This window comes from Perognathus longimembris, chromosome 9, assembly GCF_023159225.1.
Source record: "Perognathus longimembris pacificus isolate PPM17 chromosome 9, ASM2315922v1, whole genome shotgun sequence".
Lineage (NCBI taxonomy): Eukaryota > Metazoa > Chordata > Mammalia > Rodentia > Heteromyidae > Perognathus > Perognathus longimembris.
Genome location: NC_063169.1, coordinates 58,358,300 through 58,380,337, shown reverse-complemented (window position 1 = coordinate 58,380,337; position 22,038 = coordinate 58,358,300). Strand labels below are relative to the sequence as shown.

Genomic DNA, 22,038 nt, shown 5'->3' with positions numbered 1-22,038 from the left:
TTTTTTTTTGTTGTTGTTATTGAAGTATTCTGGACTTAGACTCTCTGGCAGTCAGCCTTGGCCCTAGTCAAGCCTTAGAAGACTCTTCACTATTCATTTCCTATTCTCTCCTATTTAGCTATCTAATCTACTGGGAGAGCATAAATTGCTATTACTGAAAATAAGCCATTCCTAGCAAGATACTGATACTGATGACACAATGATTCATTTATTTCTGTCCTCATTGCACTCCTAAGTGTACAATTGAGTTCCCAGATATAATGAATCCTTTCTTTTTCAGAATGTAATGTTATTCACTTTTTTCCTACAAGATAGTTAAAAGCAAGCATCACCTTATCTTACCAGTTAAAATGAAATTTAAAAAGCCCTTTTCTCCAAAAATAACAGCAAAAACAGTACGGGACAAATACATCAATGTTTGACAAGTATTAACAAAATTCTGTTTTATTAAAATAGTTTATTGCAATAAGATATTCATTGTACTCAAAATCAATACAAAGTAAGTTATTAAAATTATTTACATAAAACTATGTAATCAATAATGGCCATGCACCATGTCAACACAATTTTAGCCTCTAAGTCAGTACACAGTTCTCTAAGGCAAGCCTTAGACAATACCACAGAGAAACAGCAAAGGAAAAAGAAGCTGATTGTAATTGTTAAAGTTCACTGATTTTCATAAGAAGAAAGGTCTTCCACCCAGGTATATTTGAGACACGTCATTTATTCCTCTGAAGGAGAACTGGAGAAAAGTCTGATTTACTTTTGTTAACCGCAGAGTCCAGTCAACTTGATGATTAGTTAAGTAGCGTATTTCCCAAACTCCACACATCCTAGACCTATTTCCCAAACAGATTTTTCACCCTCAGGATTAATGTCAAAGTACACCACATTTCATCTGATAAGTATATATGTATAAAAGTATCTACATTTGTTTTTAGTCAGTTTGGATCAAATATTCATGGTGTAACAAACTATAAATTACATTATTTGCACAGTGTGTACATATACTCGCAAAACTGGTTTGTTGATGGCTTTAAAAATATATTAAGATGCTAAATAAATCTACTTCATTATGAAATGAAGACTTTAAGAATATATTTTATTAGGCAATTTGGTAACAAATTGTCACTCTAGGTATAGTTGGTTCATTCCATGTAGTTTTTAGCATGAATGGATCCCACTGTAGTTTTTCTTGAAGAAAAAAGAAGTCACTTCTCTAGTTGCTGAGGGGTACTGAAAGCTTCGTATACATTAGCAGCGAAGTCTTTTACCTGCTCCATCATCAACAGGTCCTGGAAAAGAAGACAGGATAACGTGATGTTTGGCCAAACTGTAGGAATTTGAACTCACTTTAAACAAGCCAGGAATTAGCCTGGAACTTTGTGATATTCAAGGCCAAGAAGGAAGCCATTTATGGAAAGGAGTATTTTTCTTGTAATAGACTACAGGAAATATACAGTGGTGTAATGTAGGGGAAAGAATCTAAAATTAGTCTTTGTATAGGTTCTATGTCAGGTGCTAGGAAAGTTTCTACTGAATAAGTGATGGTAATACAAAAGTCATAAGGCTACAGTTACTTTTGATTACATACGTAACATGACTTGTGCATGTATGTTTTACATACACATACACATATGGTCAAATCACACATATAATTTAGAGCAAAGGCTCTTAACTTCTCCCAAGGGAATTGGGAATGTAAAACTAGAAAAAAAATGATCATTGTACTCCTAAGATCAGCTTTACTCAATGCGTTTCCCCAAAAGATGGAGCTGGAGGTCATCTTGTAAGAAAATTTAGTACTTCATTGCTTATACAGCTTTTAGTGACAAATTATTAAGGTACTATTATAGTGATATGTAGTTATATCACTGGAGGAGGTAACAAACAGTACAAGAAATGTACCCAAGGCCTAATGTATGAAACTGTAACCTCTCTGTACATCACTTTGACAATAAATAAGAAAAAAAACACACCCAAATTTTCTTGTTTTCCTCAGCTTCTGTGAAGCACTGATCTTTATCACAGTACAAGATAACACTATGTAAACTCAACTGACCCCTCCATGTATCTGGACTGAAATGCAGTCCAACATGTGTTTCGCTGTAACATGGAAAAGGTATTGCCAACCTTATAAATTATTACTACCACATTTTATTACTCAGAGGCCTTCTGCCAACTCACATTGCAGTTTCAGATTTGTTTGTTTGTTTTGCCAGTCCTGGGGCTTGGACTCAGGGCCTGAGCACTGTTCCTGGCTTCTGTTTGCTCAAGGCTAGCACTCTACCTCTTGAGCCACAGCGCCACTTCTGGCTCTTTCTGTTTATGTGGTGCTGAGGAATCGAGCCCAGGATTGCATGCATGCTAGACAAGCACTCTACCGCTAAGCCACATTCCCAGCCCAGTTTCAGATTTTTGTTTTTATAAAACAAGTAAAACTGTAGTTTTATATTAGAAAACACGATCGCATTATTAACGTGATTGGTTTCCAATAATGCCCCCAAGCTTTCTTACCTGAACAAAATGACTAGGTGTTTCACTGCAAATGGAATGGATCTGTCCATTTACTATCGGGATTATCTTAGCTAAAGGCAGGCTGACACTGGAGAGACTGAAAAAAATTACCACAGTAATTACTTTTTTGAAATTACCTTACAGACATTTTTTAACTTTTTATTTTTCGTGCCAGTCCTGGGGCTTGAACTTAGGGAAAATCTGGGTATGGTCCCTGAGCTTTTGAGCTCTAACTAGCACTCTACAACTTGAGCTACAGGCCCACTTCTGGCTTTTTGGGTAGTTAATTGAGAGAAGAGTCTCATAGACTTTCTTGTCTAGAATTAGCTTTGAACCATGATCCTTAGATCTCAGTCTTTTGAGTAGTGAGGATTACAAGTGTGAGCCACTTGTGCCCAGCTTCATTTTAACATTTTAATTATATAAGTGATATAGCCATTGAAGGACACTTACAGAAATATGTTTAAAAAACTCAAGTAAAATTGTCCCACCCAGAAATAACAATTAAAACTGACTTAATGGATAAATTCTTATATATATATATGCATGTATTCATGATTTTGTTTTATTTATTTATTTATTTATTTATTTTTTGGCCAGTCCTGGGCCTTGGACTCAGGGCCTGAGCACTGTCCCTGGCTTCCTTTTGCTCAAGGCTAGCACTCTGCCACTTGAGCCACAGCGCCGCTTCTGGCCGTTTTCTGTATATGTGGTGCTGGGGAATCGAACCTAGGGCCTCGTGTATCCGAGGCAGGCACTCTTGCCACTAGGCTATATCCCCAGCCCCTTGTTTTATTTTTTAAAACCCTTACTTCCTAAATATATTGTTTTTGCTTTTTTTCTGTGTGAGTACTTTTTCATCTTCTTTAATATTATAAAGCTTGATTTTAAGAAAATGATTATATAAAGCCATAGTGGCTCATGCCTATGATCATAACTCCTTAAGAGGCTGAGATCTGTGGAACAAGGTTTGAAGCAAAATCCATGAGACTCTCATCTCCAATTAAACACCCAAATGCCAGAAGTGGAACTGTGGCTCAGGTGGTAGAGTGCTTGCTAGCCTTCAGCAAAATAGTTTGGGGACAGCACCCAGACCCTGAGTTGAAGCCCCAGTAATGGCACGGGCCACAAAATGATTATATAGTAATCTGGCTTCTAGCTATCCCAACTTTTATCATCAGTTCCCTGGAGTAGGATTAGAAGTATAAGATCCTGTCACCTTTATATAATGACAAGTGTTTTTTCCCCTTTCCAAAACAGGCATCATTTAAGATAGCACGAATTTAACTTAGAAAATTAAGACTCAATAATCAGTTTATTACAATAGTAAAAACAAGTTGTTTATTTGCAAGATAAATGCATTTAAAAAAAGGCTTTCCTGAATTTGTTCTTCAAAACTTTTTTTTTTGGCAGTCTTGTCGCTTGAACTTAGGGCTTGGGCACTGTCTCTGAGCTTCTTTTTGCTCAAGGCTAGTACTCTACCACTTGAGTAATAGTGCCACTTCTAGCTTTTTCTGTTTTATGTGGTACTGAGGAATCAAGCCTAGGGTTTCATGCATGCTAGGCAAGCACTCTATCACTAAGCCACATTCCCAGCCTTCAAAACTTTTTTCTTATCCTTATTAAATAGGTAAATGATGTAGAATTAATACATTAATAGTGACCACTTTTATTATGAGTTTAATGGAAATCGGTCTGGTGTTTTATCAATAACTATATTTACATTTGATTTCAAATATTCTTTTTGTTTTATGGTGGTGGCAGTGGTGGTCCTGAAGTTTGAACTCAGGAGTTCACTCAAATTTATTACCTAGAACATTTGTCATCTGGAACAAAAAATAACACAGCCAAAAGCACTATGTTGTGAGTCTGCTATCATTTTTTTTGTGTCACCTTACCTATTCATGGAGTTGCTATACTGGAGGTCCTGTTCTGTAGGTCGAAAGAATTCAGCCATGTTGTCCAGAAGTCTGCTGAAACCTCTGTTTAAACAGGTATTCAACACCATGCTAAAATCTGGGCTACAAAAAAAAAAAAGAATATATTACTTTTTCTAGGTTTTTTCAATGAAAAAGGAAAAAATTCAATAATTATGTGTCCACCTTTCACAACCACATTTCTAGTTACAATCTAGTTTTCACAGCATGAAATAGTGTAAAGATTTTTTGGAGGAGTTAATTTTTCAAAGCTAAGCAAAAAATTCATTTATTAATTAGCACAACACATGGAGGACATTTGCCCAAATCCCTAGATTTTCTTAGGTTTGTCAGCATTTTGTACAGTGTGTTTTTTAAAATGCCAATACTAGGGCTGGGGATATGGCCTAGCGGCAAAAGTGCTTGCCTCTAATACATGAAGCCCTGGGTTTGATTCCCTCGCACCACATATACAGAAACTGCCAGAAGTGGCGCTGTGGCTCAAGTGGCAGAGTGCTAGCCTTGAGCAAAAAGAAGCTAGGGACAGTGCTCAGGCCCTGAGTCCAAGGCCCAGGACTGGCAAAAAAAAATATATAAATAAAAAATAAAAAACAAATGCCAATACTAGTATTACTTTTTGGGGGAGGGAACTCTTGAATCCTCATACAATGACCAGTTATTTCTTTGTTTTACATTCTCTATTGGGGTCGATTCTCTACTGCTTCCGATTCCAGGACAACTGGGATTCCAGGTCTCAGTCGCCATAGCTGGATCTCATTTCTCCTTGGTAGATACAGACTTGCTAGATCGCACAGTAAATTTAGGTCTTCCTTCCCTTTCATTTTTCCTTTTCTTCCCACTTATCTCCTTCCTTTCTCTTTCCCTTTTCTGTCTGTAAACTTTCTCTTCTTCCCCTCCTTCTCTCTGTGTGTGTGTGTATTGTGTGTGTGCGCGTATGCGCACACTGGCACTGGGATTTTAACTCAAGGCCTTGTACTTGCTCATCTTTTTCACTTATGGCCTGACATCTGTCCTTAGTGCTAGTTATTTAGAGATTAACTGGAGTTATACCCTCTCAGGTTTTGTTTTTGTTTTTGTTTTTTTTCCTGTAGGCTAGCGTTGAACCACATCATCAGATCTCAGCCTCCTCCTGAATACCTAGGATTACAGGTCTCAGCCACTGGTACCTATCTTTCTCTTTCCTCTTCCTTTCCTTTTTCATTCTCTCTCTTTTTTAACTAGAAGTTAAACTCAGGAATTTTCCTTCACAAGTGCTCTACCACTTGAGCTCAGTTCTAACCCCCATTTGTTTTGTTTTGGATACAGGGTCTCATTAACCTTGTATAAGACAGTAGAGTACTACACTTGGAGCACAAGTGATCAAAATACTAATTTCTAGTCTTTTGATTAGATATTCATGGAAACTCAGCTCAATTTTTTTTTCTGGTCTTGGTGCTTGAACTCAGGACCTGGGTGTTGTTCCTGAGCCTCTTTATGTTCAAGGCAGCACTCCACTCTACCACTTGGGCCACTTCCAGCTTTTTCTGAGTAGTCTGTTGGAGGTAAAAGTCTCACAGACTTTTCTGCCTGGATTGTATTCAAATCATGGTCCTCACATCTCAGCCTCTTGAGTAGCTAAGATTACAGGCATGAGCCACTGGCACCTGGCTTCAAATTATTTTTCAAGAAAAAAAATTAAAAATTATTTTAAAGAAGTTGCACAAATAGGTTTCGCTAACATGTCATGTTAGTGAAAGTCTATCAAATTTTTTAACACTGGCTCCCTTTTCCCATTCCTGTTTCTTTATGGTCATTTTATCATAAAGCAATGGGAACAGTCTTTTATAAATATTAACTTGCTTAAAACTTTCTAATAGCTTCCTATAAATCTCAGAATTTAAAAAACATTACCAACAAGGCTTACATATCCTAAGTTACACACACATGATATAAGAAAAGTGCTGAAACACACTCACACACACACACACACACATTGCTTTTAATACTAAATAAGTAATGATAATGGAAACAAGTAATCACAAATATCAGACAAACAAGGGTCATCATGGATTACAAGGTCCAAATACAGGAAGCCCTACCTATCTCTCCACCCTCATTTCCCTGTCACTGTGCTTAGCACTTGGCATCCTTGCTGTTCCTTGAATAGGCCAAGTATTAACTTCTGTGCACCTCTTCTTCGAACTGCACTTCTTCTGATCATAAAGCTCACATCCACAGGGGATTCATATTTGCTCCAATGACGCTCCTCAGAGCCTTTTCAGACCAACCTATCACAAACAGCATCTCTGCCCACTCTAGCGTGGCAACGTGCTCATTTCATCAATGAAGTCACAGATACTTAACAACAGAGTAAATTTATTAATGTTTTGGTTTTATGTCCCATGAGAAGTCCCAGAAAAGATAAATATGTAGCACCTAAAGCAATAGCTAATAGATCAAAGCTGGTCAGGAAATACTTGATGAATAACTCAAGGAGATGAATGAATGAATATATTAATTGTAATGTTGAAATGTAGAAATCTTACTCTAGACCAATTGTTTTTTTTTGCAGAGTGGTTGTTAGCTATTTACTAGTGGTGCAGGGGTACTTGGGTAATAATACATTTGGGAATAATTAGCATACAGATTGCAGCTAAGCAATGAAAGTACAATTACAATTTTATCAGCACAGCAGCTGCTGATACAATAAGAACAAATCCCTGGGAAACACTAATGTTTAAAGGAAAGACTGGGCTACAAGAACCTAAGAACTAGGAGGGAAAATGAAATATTATATTGTCACATGTGACAAAACAATTTCAAGAAAGGCTTTATCAATAGTGTCAAATACCAGAGAAAAGTTGAGTAAGAGGTATTTGGAAAAAGGTCAACAATGACTTTTTCTAGAGCTTATGGAATTATTTGGTGAAAATCTGAATAGAAAACAAAGAGTCAATAGCTACTGGGCAAAGACAAAGCATCGACAAATTCTGACACGGGACTCACAGTTCAGTTAACTATCAGTGCTGGTTTTCCTCAAGATTATGAAGAATTTATCCTAAGAAAGGAATTTCATTTCCTCAGAAAATAGAACTAGAGAAAAAAAAGGCATAAATTATCCCAAGGAGGCATCTGGTATCTTTAATTGAGGAATGAAATAAATTAATTCCGTAGAAAGGCAAAGTCAACAAAATAAAAGAGCAGGAAGCAGTTATTGGAAAGTGGTTGGGTTAGGTCTAGAGGAAAGGGGAAGATGAATGAAGAGGAGAGGAGGGGAGAACTCAGTCAAGAATCCAACGTATATCCTACAAAATGCAGAAGAGTGAGGGAAGGGGTGGAGAAGGGAGGGGTGTGTGTGTGTGTGTGTGTGTGTGTGTGTGTGTATGTGTGTGTGAATGTTGAGAGGGGTGACATTGATTAAGATATAGTGTGTTCATAAACTGCTTTGTTAAATGGCAACTCCTTTGTACAACTACTTAAAAAAGTAACAAAGTAACTTTGATATTTGTATCATTTAACATATAGTTGGTAGGTAAGCTACTATGGTATTTCTCAATGATAAAATTACCTTCAAAGCTCAAGTGGCTCAGCCAAGGTTAAGCAGCCTTGAATCCAGGTCATGGAGTCTTAAATGCACTCTCTTTCAAATGTACTTTCTCAGTTTTTAACTCTGCCTCTATTTTGGGTGGCTCAAAACAGCAACAATTTAGACAGGAAGTGAAATTTTTATCACTCAAAGATTTTAGGAGCTAGGTGTGATGTTGCACACCTCTAATCCCCACACTTAGGATGCGAAGGCAAGAGGACTGTGAGTTCAGGACCAGTTAAGACTTGAGAGCAAGACTCTGTCTAAAACAACAACCAAGAGAGGTTTTGTTATCATCATCGTCTACTCTAACTGGTTTAGGGTTGATGAGTCATTCTGAAGATGGTGTGTGTGTGTGTGTGTGTTTGTGTGTGTGTGTGTGTGTGTGTACACTGTAGGGCTGGCTAGAGCTGATTAGTGCAAGCTTTCAAGAACCAAGAACAATTCTTCCTACCTCCCTAGGTTGTCATTCAGTGGCTTCAATTTGGTAGGTTAGCTTCCATTTGGTAACCACAGCACATGGCTACAATTTCGGTTTTTGGTGTTTAAATTTTACCTTGTTTTTGTTTGTTTAGCAGAGCTGCTTGTCAACTATTTACTAGTTAGTGCACACATAGGGTATACATGAATTATTATAAGATGGCTTATCAAAGTACAAATGTTACCTTCTGACTCTTCAACCTGTATATCAGGATGGTAAACAAAGTGGGTATCTTTAAAAAAAAAATCCACTTCTCTCTGCTTATGCAGGAAATCCTTCCTGAAGGCACGGGGACAGACTTCAAATTGATTATTTAACACAATGTAGGCTATCTGTTCAAGAAACACTAAAAAGTGTTAAGTTCATATAAGTACAAATGCCTTGTGCTTTCCATGCCATCTACATACCTTTCCAACATGTCTCTCGTTTCATTGAGAAGTTTAATTGTGGTGATGTCTCTGGGAGAAAGACCACAGGCCTGTAAAATGAGAATGCCACATTTCACTGTCCAAATATCAGCACAGGGTCATGAAGAAACTGGTCACAGTCACAGACTCACAAATTCTAGAAATTTAAAAGCATACGTTCTATCAACAATCAGAGAACGCCAAAGTCCTAAACCTATACAGGGTTGTAACTTTGTTGTTTATTTGGACCTTATATGGTAGAATTCTAGTAGTATCTTAGAATTCTAGTAGTAGCAACAAAGGAGGGAGGTTTTAAGAATGCAGAGGTGTATATTTTTTCCTGTCACTATGAAGAGATTTTACCAGGATATACAATATTTGTTTGTTTTTCACCTGAGGCTATGTCTTTTCAGTCTAGGTTTCTGGATATAATTCAGTTCACTAGGATCTGGTGCATTATCCTATCTTTCTTTACCCATGCCTTTCAATCATTTTCTTTTTAGTTCCTCTGTTGAAATTTAAAATTTGACACTGTTTCATAGTTCCAGAAAGTTATTAATTTGGTGAAAGGTCACTATCTTCTTATTGTATTTCCTTGAGGTCTTATTTTATAAGTAGGTTTTCTCTGGTTTCCTTCATTAATTCTGTCCTCCTGATTCAGTTTAGCTTCCCTCTTTCAAGTCACAGAACTGCCTCAAGTGAGTTGTGACTTTTTTCTTCTCTTCCGGACCATTCATAAATACAGTGTCTCCCAGTACCCGAGGGGGTCATCTATGGCGTGTCTAGGGAAAGGGAAAATTGGCCACCAATGAGAACATGGCAGTCTAATTGATGGGGCCTCCATGCGGAAGTATTATAGTTCCTGAGGCTTTGTGGGTTTAGTAAGAGCGATTCTCCCAATTGCAAAGAATGGGTTTAATTCAATTTACAAATGAAAAAAACTACGAATTTTATAACAAGCTACATAGCATGCAATCTCTGGCGTTTTTATTGCTCTTAAATCAATGAATAACTTATGTAACAAGTGCTCAGGACACACCAGTATGCAGCTATGCCAGAGGTGACAACTGTTAGAATTTAAAGTCTTCTGTTCCTCAACTAGATAACTACAGCTTCCTTCAGGTCATTTTCCTGCTGACAGTATTTGCTTATTTATTTATATTATTTATTTGTGAGTGGTGGGGCTTGAACTCAGGGCTTGTGCACTCTCTCTCAGCTTTCTTCAATCAAGGCTAGCACTTACCACTTTGAGCTACAGTGCCACTTCCGAGACATTATTATTGTTGTTGTTGCTACTACTATTATTATTTTGCCAGTCCTGGGTCTTGAACATAGGGCCTGAGCACTGTCCCTGGCTTCCTTTTGCTCAAGGCTAGCACTCTACCACTTGAGCCGCAGCACCACTTCTGGCTTTTTCTGTGTATGTGGTGCGGAGAAATTGAACCCAGGGTTTCATGCATGCACTCTACCCCTAAGCCACATTCCCAGGCACATTATTTATTTTTGAAAGTATGTTTGAATGTAGTTTAAATGCAGTTATGGCCACAAACTGGAGTTCAGATTCCTTATCTTGGCATACAAAGCACTTTACAATCTTGCCCTAATACAATATTGCCCTGCTACCTGATCTTGCACTTAGAGCTGTAGCCACGGTACAGACTCTGTCTCCTGAGTTCCCCAAGTATAATGCACATATATTCATTATTTTAGATCCAGCATATATCTGTGTCAGTCACATACTATTACTCAATAATATAAGTATCTAAAATTGTAAGTGACTTAAACTAGGAATCAGGCATGTTTTAGTTTCTAAATATGGTTTTATTTAATTACTGGAATGCATGCCTTTCAATCACTTACTTTTTAAGACGCTCAGAAATTGAATTTCAAGAGTAATAAAAACTTAGAAATAGACAACAACTGGTTTGCTTCAGTGGTTGGGAATTACGTACCTGGACGGCTAGTGGCGTTTCTTCATCTGGCATCATATAATGGCATAATAGAGATTTGGATCCATCCTTATTAATCCAAGAAGAAGATTTATGCTGTTCAACAAGAGTTCTGATTTCTTTTAGTTTTTGTTCCAAGTCCAAAAGGGACAAAGAATGTTTAAGAGAAACACTAGAAACATAGAAGATAATTGGAATAAATTGAAACTAGGTAATACATCTTAAACACATTCTTTTTTTTTTTTTTTTTTTTTTCCCTGCCACTAGAGCTACAGTGCCACTTCCAGCTTTTTCTGAGTAGTTTATTGGAGATAAGAGTCTCAGGGATTTTTCTGACTGGGCTGGCTTCAAACCATGATCCTCAGATCTCAGCCTTTTGAGTAGCTAGGATTACAGGTGTGGGCCTCTGGCGCCGGGCTAACACACTTTTCCTTAACAGTCTGCAATCTTGTTCTATCCCATCAAACCTCAAATTACTGATTGGACTAGGATGAAGAAGCTAGACACCAGTCCCAGGTTATTATTACAAAGCCAAGAAAAAGCTTTGCTAGAGATTGCATAAGAAAATTCCTACTGTAATTACAGATATTGTTAGGAGTTAAAAGTCTCAGCAGCAGATTTTGAAGTAGATTGTTAATTTCACAATCCAAATACTTCTGATTTGTTTGGAAATCAGTCAGTACACAATGAAATAGCAAAGCTTTTTTTCTGATATGTAAAGGTGGAAACTGATGGAAAAAGTGACTCCAGAAGGCAGTACTGAGGGCTGGCATCTGTATTATCATGAAGAGTTTCACATGTGTCAAGTCACCAACTTCACCGCAACAATTCTACTTTTTCTTTTATTCATCAGAATCAAGAAGTCAAAAAAATGCCTTACCTTCCTAAAATCTTTTGCACAGCTTGCTTAATGACAGTGATCAGTTCTGTCAGGCCTATAAAGGGAGACACAAGATGAGAAGCCTTGTTCCCTTACCCAAGTCCTCAATAATACAAACAAATGAATTCAGTACAGAGGCCACGGATTAGGACCTTACCATCTCCGAGGAGATGTTGGATACTTGATAAATATTGCTGCTGGACATCTGGGGGAGCAAGAGCTGTCTGTACAAAACAGAAAGGAAGTGACGTTATTTAGGACTTCCACTATTATAGAAGTAGTAGTACTTCCAAAATATTTTAAAATCATAATGCTAAAATCTTACAATCTCATGAAATACAAAGGCAGGTATATCCTAAAATTCATTGTAAAAATGAGCAAATACTCCTACTGAACTTCCAGAAAGATAGAGTGACATGCATTTATGTCTACTCAACTTACAGAACCATTTTTTCCCACTGCTGCATTGTCCAGGTAAATATATCCACCGATTATGTTTAACTGGACTCTCAAAAGAACAACCAGCATACAGGTGCTGTACACAGCTACAACACTTCTTGTGAAACCTTCAGAGAGAAAAAAATAACCCTTGTGTTATTAAAACACCAAGAAATGTGTGAAATCATGAACTATCCCTATGAATGTTATTTTTTAATAAAGTGTTTTGAATATATTTGTAACTATATCAAATATAAAAATGTACCAGTTTAAAATATCTCAAACTTAAGCTAAGAGCATTCCCACTACCACAAAACCAGAAAGGAAAGCCAAAGAAATAAATCAACACACACACACACACACACACACACACACACACACACACACACACTCACACACCCGAAAACAAGGAAGGACTGAGCTGATGCCGCAGAGCTCTGAGTTGTTCAAAGGAGCCATCTTAGACTTCAGAGAAGAGGGCTGAGGGTGGAAGAACCCTATCCTTCTAGCAAAGGAGTAGAAGCTAGCTATGGACTGAAGAAAGGTATAGACAGAGAAAAGCAGGAGGACAGAGCTTCCAGGCAGCAGAGCATGGAGTTGCTAAAGACAGAGAGCAGAGGAGATGACCAGCCAAGAGATCTAGCAGGAGGGAAGCAACCAGGGGATTTAGCAACATAGAAGTTCCTGCTGATGCCTGAGAGATTTTCTTGGGTGGAGCGAGGAGAAGGAAAGCCAGGTTACAGTTCATCAGAGTGAGTGGGAGTGAAGGAATGACAAAAGGGAACAGGGAAAGTTTTGGCAACAGGGAGTAAGAAAAAGTGCAATAGCAGAAAGGGACTACAGGATTCTAGAGAGGTTCCATTCATCATTCTGTTGCAAAGAATTAGTTTCATGGCTGGGAAAACAAAGGAATGATTGCCACTATGAGTTTTTGAGACATAGAGATCTACAGGCTCCAGGAAAATGTTGCTTCAATGTTTTTTCAGGAATGAGTTTATGTACAATAACAATGTAAAGCTCCCTTATCAGATGATATATAAACTTCCTTTAACATATAAGGTTAGGAACTGAGGATATGGCTCATGTGGTAGAGCACCAGCCATCAGTAGAAAAAAAATGAGTGAGATTAATAGGCAGGGGAAAAAATATCTACAGATATATCTCTATACATACATACATGCATACAGTTAATGTTAAAAATAGTAGAACTATCATAGGAACAACCATAATACCAACACCACCACTACCACTCATTATTTTCTGTGACTGGATATTTATCTACTTGTTTTATGAGTGATATTATATTTAATCCTGAAAACTTTACAAGGTAAGTAAAGAGTCACTCATATGATACAGTACAAAAAACTTCCCTTATAAACAGTTCAAGGATGTGCTGTTACACAGAATACGAAGGCTTACTTATTATCTTTAGATCCTCCCATATTTCTAGCTTGTTTGAAGGCCTACAGGAAAAAAAAAAGTCAGAAAACATAGTGAGTGTTGGGCATGGAGCTCTGTGACAGAGTGCCAGCATACACGGATCCTCCGTACACCCCTCTCCCTGCGTGGGGTGCTTCCCGAAGCAAGAGATGCGGATGGAAATGTCCCACTCATGCTAGATTTGTATTTTATTTTTAGCAAATTATATGCCCTATCGGTTTAGAATGTATGTGAATAATATTTATTACAGTGCAAACAATTTAAGAAGGGTAATATTTAACAGAAGCTGGGTTAGGAATACATTCCCTACGTTCTCAATGCTAAGATTTCTTCATAAGGTCAAAATGATATAGGAAATCTAGTTTTATGACAAACAATGCATGAATATTTTATTGCTCTAAAATATGTATAGAATGAAAGAGCCTAAATAATGAACAAAATGAAATGGACTTAGTGAAATACTCATTTATTTTTTAACTGAGCCTTTGTATCACAAGCTTTTCTTATAAAGAAAATAAGGAAGCAAAGGCTTTTGAAAAATATTCTAGTTCGCCCTATAAACTATATAAGTACTGTCCTAAAATGGAACATGCCATAATTCGCATTTACCTGTTTTTGAGCAGAGCTGTAAGGCTTTCTGAGTTAAGCTGCTGCATTAAGGCCTCTCTCAGAGTTGGGAGCATGGACAGTACTGTAACACAAACAGAAAATCAAAACATCACAAGTGATTTGCCTGCCATCACTGGAAATGCATGCTGTATTTGGCCACATGACCATATTAGCAACCAGCATGAGTTGGGAAGGCATGACAAGGCTATAGAATTTCAAACATTATTATTAAGAGAGTTACTTATTATGTGCTAACAAATCATCTACTGGCATATATTAATGGAACAAAATTATGTATACACTAAGATCATAGCAATATAAATAAGTACATGCATAAGTATTATTCCCTGATGTTAACACAGGGGTAACTTCTGCAGTATGGACTATGGCTATTTCTCCTCTTCTCTTCCCTCCTGTCCTCTCTTCCCCACTTTCCTCTCCTCCCCCTTCTATCTTCCCCATCTTCCTTTATCTACTGAAAATTCACTGCCTTCTCACTCTGAAGGCTTATCTATTCCCTGGAGATGTAGCAATTGGTGGGTGGCATTAGTCTGGAATCTTTTCACCATGAGCCACTGGGGCCTGGCTATTTTTACTTTTATTGTTTCCTGTCTATTTCCCTGGTGCTGGGCACTGCAAGTATCTGCTGAATGAATATATAAATGAGTAAGAGCTGGGTCCTGGTGGGTCATGCCTCCAGTCGCAGCTATTCAAGAGGATAAGATCTAAGGTTAGCGGCTTAAAGCCAGCCTGGGCAGGAAAGCTCAGGAGACTCTTATCTCCAAGAACCACCAAAAAAAGTAGTCAGAAGTAGACCGTTAGCCTTGAGCAAAAAACATTCAGGGACAGCAGCCAGGCCCTGTGTTCAAGCCAAATACTGGCACACATACACAGACAAAAACCCAAGCTACCCCTAAAACAAAGAATAAGTATTTACATTGATTTTAACAAGTCATATATTGCAGTAATATACGCAATATGCACAAGATAAATTTTTTTTTGTCTTTTCCTTTAATCTTTTTTTTTGGGGGGGGCAGTCCTGGGACTTGGACTCAGGGCCTGAGCACTGTCCCTGGCTTCTTTTTGCTCAAGGCTAGCACTCTGCCACTTGAGCCACAGCGCCACTTCTGGCCATTTTCTGTATATGTGGTGCTGGGGAATTGAACCCAGGGCCTCATGTATACGAGGCAAGCACTCTTGCCACTAGGCCATATCCCCAGCCCTTTTCCTTTAATCTTTAGTCCTGGAAACATATGAATTAATACAAGTCAACAAGCAACTTTGTACATGAATAAATATTTCTCTTTGCCTTACCGGTCATATTGCAAGTCCTCTGGTTACTTTCAAAATGGTATTGTCGTCGAGCTTGAGCAATATATTCTGCAGCCTCTCTTTCTTGTATTTCTCTAATTTTCTTCTGTCCATATTTCCCCAGGATATATACTCCTAAAATCATTTTTAAAAATAAGGTAGTATATTAATTAAGGTATTTAAAAATCCCAACAGTATTTTAACCTAGTTTTTCCAATTATAAGGCTTACCTCAAGGCAAAGCTAAAAATTAGAGTTCTATAGAAACCATATTAAAGAACAGTATAAGACAGAACTGAAGAGAAAGCTAAGCATTGTCCCAGCTCAGGACAGAAGTTACGAAGGGGACAGCAGAAGCAAGCCCTAGGGAATCAAGTGTAGAAAGTCTGGCAATGCCTTAAATAGTTAACTGGAAATACTGTAAACATTTAGCAATATGGAATTGTTTAAATAAATTATGATTTAGCCACACAATGAGATCTTAATGTAGCAATTAAAAACCAAACTGTTAAATAGTTAATGACTCAAGGAAATACACTGTAAGATGATAAAGTAAGATCCCGGAAGGTTTTTCTTTTTTTCCTTTTTGATAGTGATAATGGAATTTGGGGCTTGAACTTAAGGTGCTTTGCTAGACACACCACCAAGCCTCTTTTTGTTTCTTAGGTTATTTTTCTGTTAGTTTTTGCCTGGGTTAGCCTTGGACAGAAATCCTTCTATGCCTTTCCACAGCTTTCACTACAGACCCATAGCACTACATCTGGCTTATTTGGGTTGAGATGGAGAGTCTTGCTAACTTTTTCCTTGGAGTTTCCTCTTAAGTAGCAAATGTAAGTCAATGCACCTGACAAATTTTGTTTCAAAATGGAATACATAAAAATGTATGCTTTTTGATCTCTAATAAACAATGTGAGATAAAAAAATTATTTCCTTCTGTTTCTTTGCTTTTTCCATATTTTCTTCAATAAACATCTAATAGTTTTTAAAGTTGCAAGGTAAAAATTTTTAAAGGATGAAAAAAAGGAAAGGTGTCTGGTAGATATCTCTTTATCTGTGTATTAGAGAAATCTCGGAGAAAAGGAAAGAATGACATTTAGACTATTTAATAATCAATAACTTATCTGTGAAAGAGAAGAAGAGGCTATTACAACACTTCAGTATGAAAACACAGATGGCACTGAATGTCTGTAACTTAGTACACGTATGCAGATACCGTGTGATACAAATGTGTACATTTTGGTCCATGCCTAGTGGGGAACAGTGTGGTTCTAACTTGGGACCTGAACAATCAGGGGGTTAGTAACATTTGATTAAGACATACTGGACAGATTGAAGTGTGTCAAATAACTTTTATCTCTGATCAGATCAATGAATGCCAGAAATGGATTTTCACAGATGTCATTTGTGGTGTTACAGGCGAAAACCTGTGGTGTTACGGTGAAAAAAACCGTTCCAAACGTTGGCAGAAGTAAAAGCAAAACTTAAGCCCAATTCTTCACAGTGAGTAAAAAACAGGAATACATTTCTTTGGGAAAGTACCATCAAGAAATCACTGTCTCCTTAGCACCTCACTTTTCCCAACTTGACAGGGATCAAGAAACCTGGTCTAGCCTAGAGAACATTTGGATTCCAATCGATCACATGAGCATGATGAGTGCTTCACATATTCCACTCAAGTTCAGCTCTGATTATTTCAAAAGGACAATCTGAAGACACATTTATACATCTTTAAAAGTTAACAGCAGCTGTGAATGATATTCTTGAAGGAATTGAAAAGATGTTAGCCCCCAACAGTGATTATCCAGAAGCTGCAAACCTCTATAACTTTTTAATCAAATAGGAGATAACTAAAGATGTCAAATTTACTGCTTGGGAGCTTTCTTGTGTTTCTCAGACTGAGTGTCAGGAGTAAAGCACTGAGGTAGAATATGCCACGCAGCCGTGCACTGCCTCTGTCTACATGGTGAGTGCTCAATGACAGAACTAAGGGCTGATTGTAACTGGAGAGGAAATGTATTTATCTCACAAGTAACAGAGTAACATTCTTGCCTGTGATTCAAGCCCAAGATAACTTCAAGACACAAAGGTACAGAGAAGTGACTGTGTTACAGGCAATCTCACTGAAACTCTACGAAGACCAAACGTACCTATTCTGGGACAGACTGTGGACTTGACTCTTCTGGAGGTGACAGTCCTTCAGCACCTCTACGCTTCATGTGAAGCCAGTATCCCTAAGGACCCCTGCTCCGAGGGGCAGGGGCCACTGTGGTGTCAGAGGAAGGCCCAGGGCACAACTTTAGCATCTGGCCTAACCCTGAACACAGGTACAGAGAACAGACACTGCCAAAGGCTAAGAAAGAATCAGACATTCCACAAATGAAGCTTGTCCGGGCTGTGTTTGTGACCAAATTCATTGGTATGGACCTAGTGGAAATAACATCCTCCTTCACCCCCTTCTACAAAAAAGCAGAATTTTGTCTTTAGCTCCTATGTCCTTTTCTGTCTTAAGCCTGTCATTGTCCTAATGCATTTTAGTGAGGAAGAGCAGCGTATTGATAGTCCCTGAAAATGTGAAGTAGCATAGTGTTTTAGAATTAATCAGCAGTGATTGATGTTTGCCCCTAGCTAAAACCCAGTGTTTAACTGACTTAACTCTTAGTCATCCTTGGTTATTTGAGCATATTATGCTTTTGTGATTACATTAAGTTTGGTATCCTATGAAACACAGGATTAAATGAACATAAATATTATTTCTTAAACAAGTACAATGACAGAGAAAAACAAACTGATGGTATTCAAGACATTAGACTAGCTAAATCATTTTATTAATATTTGGTAATGTCCATATGAACATGAATATAGTTGGCAAGTTCTTTGGAATGGTGTAGGGATAGCTTAGCCTGGGTACCTGAAAATTCTCACTTAAGTAGAATTAACCAGATAGCCAGCTGAACCTATAGCTAAAACTCTGTTACCTTTCCCTCAAAATAATGTTTCACAAAGGTTTTGTCATAACACCAAAGAGAGGTAGAGTTCAATGAGCTTATGGAACAGGCTTTTTGTTATTGTTTCATCTTTGCTGGCAAATAGATACTTTTAGTGTGTCCAAAACTTGGTTTCATTATATTTTGGCAGCCAGGCTATAGTGGAGTTAAGTAATCCTCACCTATTGCCAACTGTCTGTGGCCCATATGTCAACCACAAAGAACTCAGAAACTGTGCCTGGCCTAAATGGATTTGGTCTGTTTATCACAAGTGAGGAGGGGGCATCTCTTTAGGTACTAAAGTAAAAACACATCCCAGATTGTTTTAATTACTATTGACGTGTCTGAAGAACTAATGTTATGTATCCTTTAAAATAATTGTTCTGTAAGAGCATTTTCTAAAAATGAAATAAAGTATGATTGTTGTTGCTATTATGTTTGTATACAAATAAATGTATTGTAATCATGCTTATGAAACAAAAGTTCACATAAGGCTTTCATTGGTATCTTTCCTATAATGAATTCTAAATAAACACATGATAGAGCTACAAAACCAACAGAATGAAGAAACTGACAAACTCTGACAGCAAATTCTGATATAACTAGTTTGGAATGATTTGCTTGTATCATTATTGCATAATGGACTAATAAAAGCTATGTGGCAAGTGATTATTATCTCAAGTTACTTTGTGAAATCAAACACTGAAATGATACCCTTTACATAGATATAAATTTTTCTGAAGTAAATTTGATGGTTGTTTATGTGGGTTTTTCCAGGGGGAAGGTTTCAACAGATTCTCAACAAATCTAACAAAAAAGTATTTTATAAACTGTTGTATTTGTTTGGTAAGTATAGTGTAGTAACAGAAGCTACAAAGAAAATAAATTGCTATGGCTTAAATTGTGTTCACTCTCTTCTCCCCCATATTCATATGTCTGACGCCCCAGTAGCTTAGAAAGTGACTTTGGAGAAGTCTTTAGAGAGGTAATCAATTGTTTAATGAGGTCACCAGGGCTGTTAACAAATCAGCATAACTGGTGTTTTCATAAAAGGGCACGTAGGCACAGGAGATAACTATAAAGATAGAGGTATCACCTAAAATAACAAACCCTGTTGAATACCTTGAACTACTAACTTTCAAACTGCCCCATAAGCCAGAGGGTATGCCATCCTTCACAAATTGATAGAGGTAATTTCCTTTTCTTCATTAGCAACAAAAATATTTTATTTATGTCTCCCATCACATGTATATTGCTAGCACTTTAAAATGAAATACATTTTGTGGTCTTAGAAGCATTTAAATAAACTTTAGACACCACAACCTGAAACATCAGGGAGTATATTTGATCTATAAAGAATCTGTTCAAAGTACTTTGGTGTATTTGGTATGGAAATACCAAAATAAAATCCCCTTATATTTCAAATGTAAACTCAAAATAAGATAAAAGCAAGCCAACAAAGCAATCACGCTAAAGAAAAGGACCTCTTAAAGGCAATCAAAATTTACATATGCTTATTATTAATTTGTGCTAGACCTCAGAGATATGCAGAATGAAATTATAGCCTTATCAAGAATACTCTGTCAGTAATCCTACCTATTCAGGAGGCTAAGATCAGAGGATCGAAGTTCAAAGCCAGCCCAGGCAGTAAAGTCCTTGGGACTCTTATTTTCAACCAACAATCAAAAAAACCCCAGAAGTGGAGCCGAGGATCAAAGAGGTAGAACACTAGCCTTGAGCACAAAACAGTTCAGGAACAGCACTGGGTCTTGAGTTCAAACCCCATGACCACTACCACTACCAACAAAAGAATACTATTTCATGTTCTCACACTTTCAAGAAACACCCAATGCCAAATTGTTAATACTAATGTAGTTAATTTCTACTTATTTGGAAGAAATAGAATATGGTCTAATTGAGGGGAAAAAACTAAGTTCTTTAGAAAAAGTCAGTTCTTCCTCTTTTTTTTATTCTTTTTTCTCTTTATGTGTACCAACTGAAGCTTGAATTCTGGGCCTCCAGCTCTGCTTTTTTTTTCACTCAAAGCAGGTGCTCTGAGTTGAGTCACACCTCTGTTTTAGGTTTCATGTTAGTTAAATGGATATAAATGGACTCAAGGACTTTTCTGCTTGGGGCTGGCTTCAAACCTCCATCCTCAGATCTCAGCCTCCAGAGTAGCTAGGGTTGCACGTGTGAACCATCAGGCACATTATTATTTAATTTTTGCAGTCCTGGGGTTTGAACTTAGAGCACTGCTCTTTTTAGGTAGATACTCTACCACTTGAGCCACATAACAAGTCCTTTGTTCTGGGTTTTTTAATTACGTCAGTAGCCAAAGTATTTAGTAAGAGATAAGGATATTTTTTAAAACTTAAGTTTTAAGCAATTCTCTCAAAATTCCTAGACTTTCTCTTTCCATTAGTCCAAAAGACTTTTCCTTCTTGCTTTTGAAAAGGTTCTTAAGATACTATGTTTCTGTGGAGCTGGGGATGAAACTCTGGGCCTCACTAAGCTAGGGAGGAACCAGCTACACTCCCAGCATCAAGATTTTTATCTTACCTGCTTCTGATTCTAAATCTCTTCTCCCATTCACAGCAGCGATTCCAACTTCACTAATCCTGTGAAGACTGCAAGACATCCTAACCCTAAGTCCCACGCTGCTGTACAATTGGTATTCTAAGATGACAGGGCTAGGACTAGAACACTGGCTTTGCGTTTCTCTAATCTTTCCATCCTTCAGTGCAACGTGCTTCGTGATTGTGAAGATACCTTTCACAAACAGCACCCAAAGTGCAGGCTTTCGCTACCTCTTCTAGCATATTATGAAACGAACTCGTGAGAAGAGTGAAACCTGAACAAACGCCTAGGAGTGCAAAAAAAAAAAAAAAAGGAGAATCCCATAGGAAAGCAAGAGAAAATGAGAAAGCATGCGCCCCTAAAAGAAGAGACCCTTGACACATAACCGGAGGGTCCTCAGGGCCCGTGGGAAAAGAAGGGTGTGTGTGTGGGGGGGGGGGGCAGAAGCAGAGTGAGGGGCAAAGGGCGCAGAGACTGAAGGGTGATGGAAAGCAACTTGGAAGTGAGTCTCCCGGCTCCTCGTGGGCCGCCTGAAGGAAGCCCGAGGATCTGGGGTCCCGGTGTGGGATGGCCCAGCCCCGCACTGTCTTGGGAACGGGGTCACTCACCCCCACTGCCCCATCCAAGGCCCCTTTCCTACCGGGCCCGCGGCCACCCACCTCCGAGAACCGTGCCCAGGAAGATGCATTTCTTTTTATGGCGTTTCAGGAAATTCCACGTCGACCTCAGCATCTCGGCCGTGCCCGTGGGGTGGTGGGGTGCCGGGCCCTCGGGGCCGTGGGAGGGGGGCCTCGGGGGTGTGAGGCCGGTCCGCCCGCAGGCCGAGGCGTCCTCGTCACCGCGGTCCCCAGGTGCTGCTCCGGCCGCTTCCCGCGGAGGCTGTCACCGGCCGGAGGGGGGCGTGGCCTCCGCCGCGCAGCCGCACTCCTTGGCCGCCGCCGCCG

The 22,038-nt window shown here is 38.4% G+C and overlaps 1 protein-coding gene across 1 annotated transcript; it reads right to left on the bottom strand.

The window, feature by feature from the left end:
• Window positions 1-437: 437 nt before the first annotated feature.
• Window positions 438-21,982, bottom strand: Pex3 (peroxisomal biogenesis factor 3). The gene is made up of 12 exons (XM_048354221.1): window positions 21,754-21,982; window positions 15,538-15,669; window positions 14,224-14,305; window positions 13,594-13,637; window positions 12,178-12,302; window positions 11,894-11,960; window positions 11,737-11,791; window positions 10,860-11,028; window positions 8,908-8,978; window positions 4,416-4,538; window positions 2,518-2,614; window positions 438-1,295 (listed from the first exon to the last, which is right to left on the bottom strand). Exons 1-12 carry the CDS (start codon window positions 21,824-21,826, stop codon window positions 1,212-1,214), a joined length of 1,122 nt encoding a protein of 373 aa, XP_048210178.1. The 5' UTR covers window positions 21,827-21,982; the 3' UTR covers window positions 438-1,211.
• Between the last annotated feature and the right edge of the window lie 56 nt (window positions 21,983-22,038).

What these genes read in the sequence shown, in the direction of transcription:
- Pex3 (XM_048354221.1), bottom strand. Translation starts at nt 21,826, where the DNA reads ATGCTGAGGTCGACGTGGAATTTCCTGAAACGCCATAAAAAGAAATGC. An exon ending in TATAGCAACTCCATGAATAG is followed by an intron (nt 2,615 to 4,415) that starts GTAAGGTGACAC and finishes AATTTTTTTCAG; the next exon opens with TCTCTCCAGTGTCAGCCTGC. An exon ending in CACCTAGTCATTTTGTTCAG is followed by an intron (nt 1,296 to 2,517) that starts GTAAGAAAGCTT and finishes CTTCTTTTCCAG; the next exon opens with GACCTGTTGATGATGGAGCA.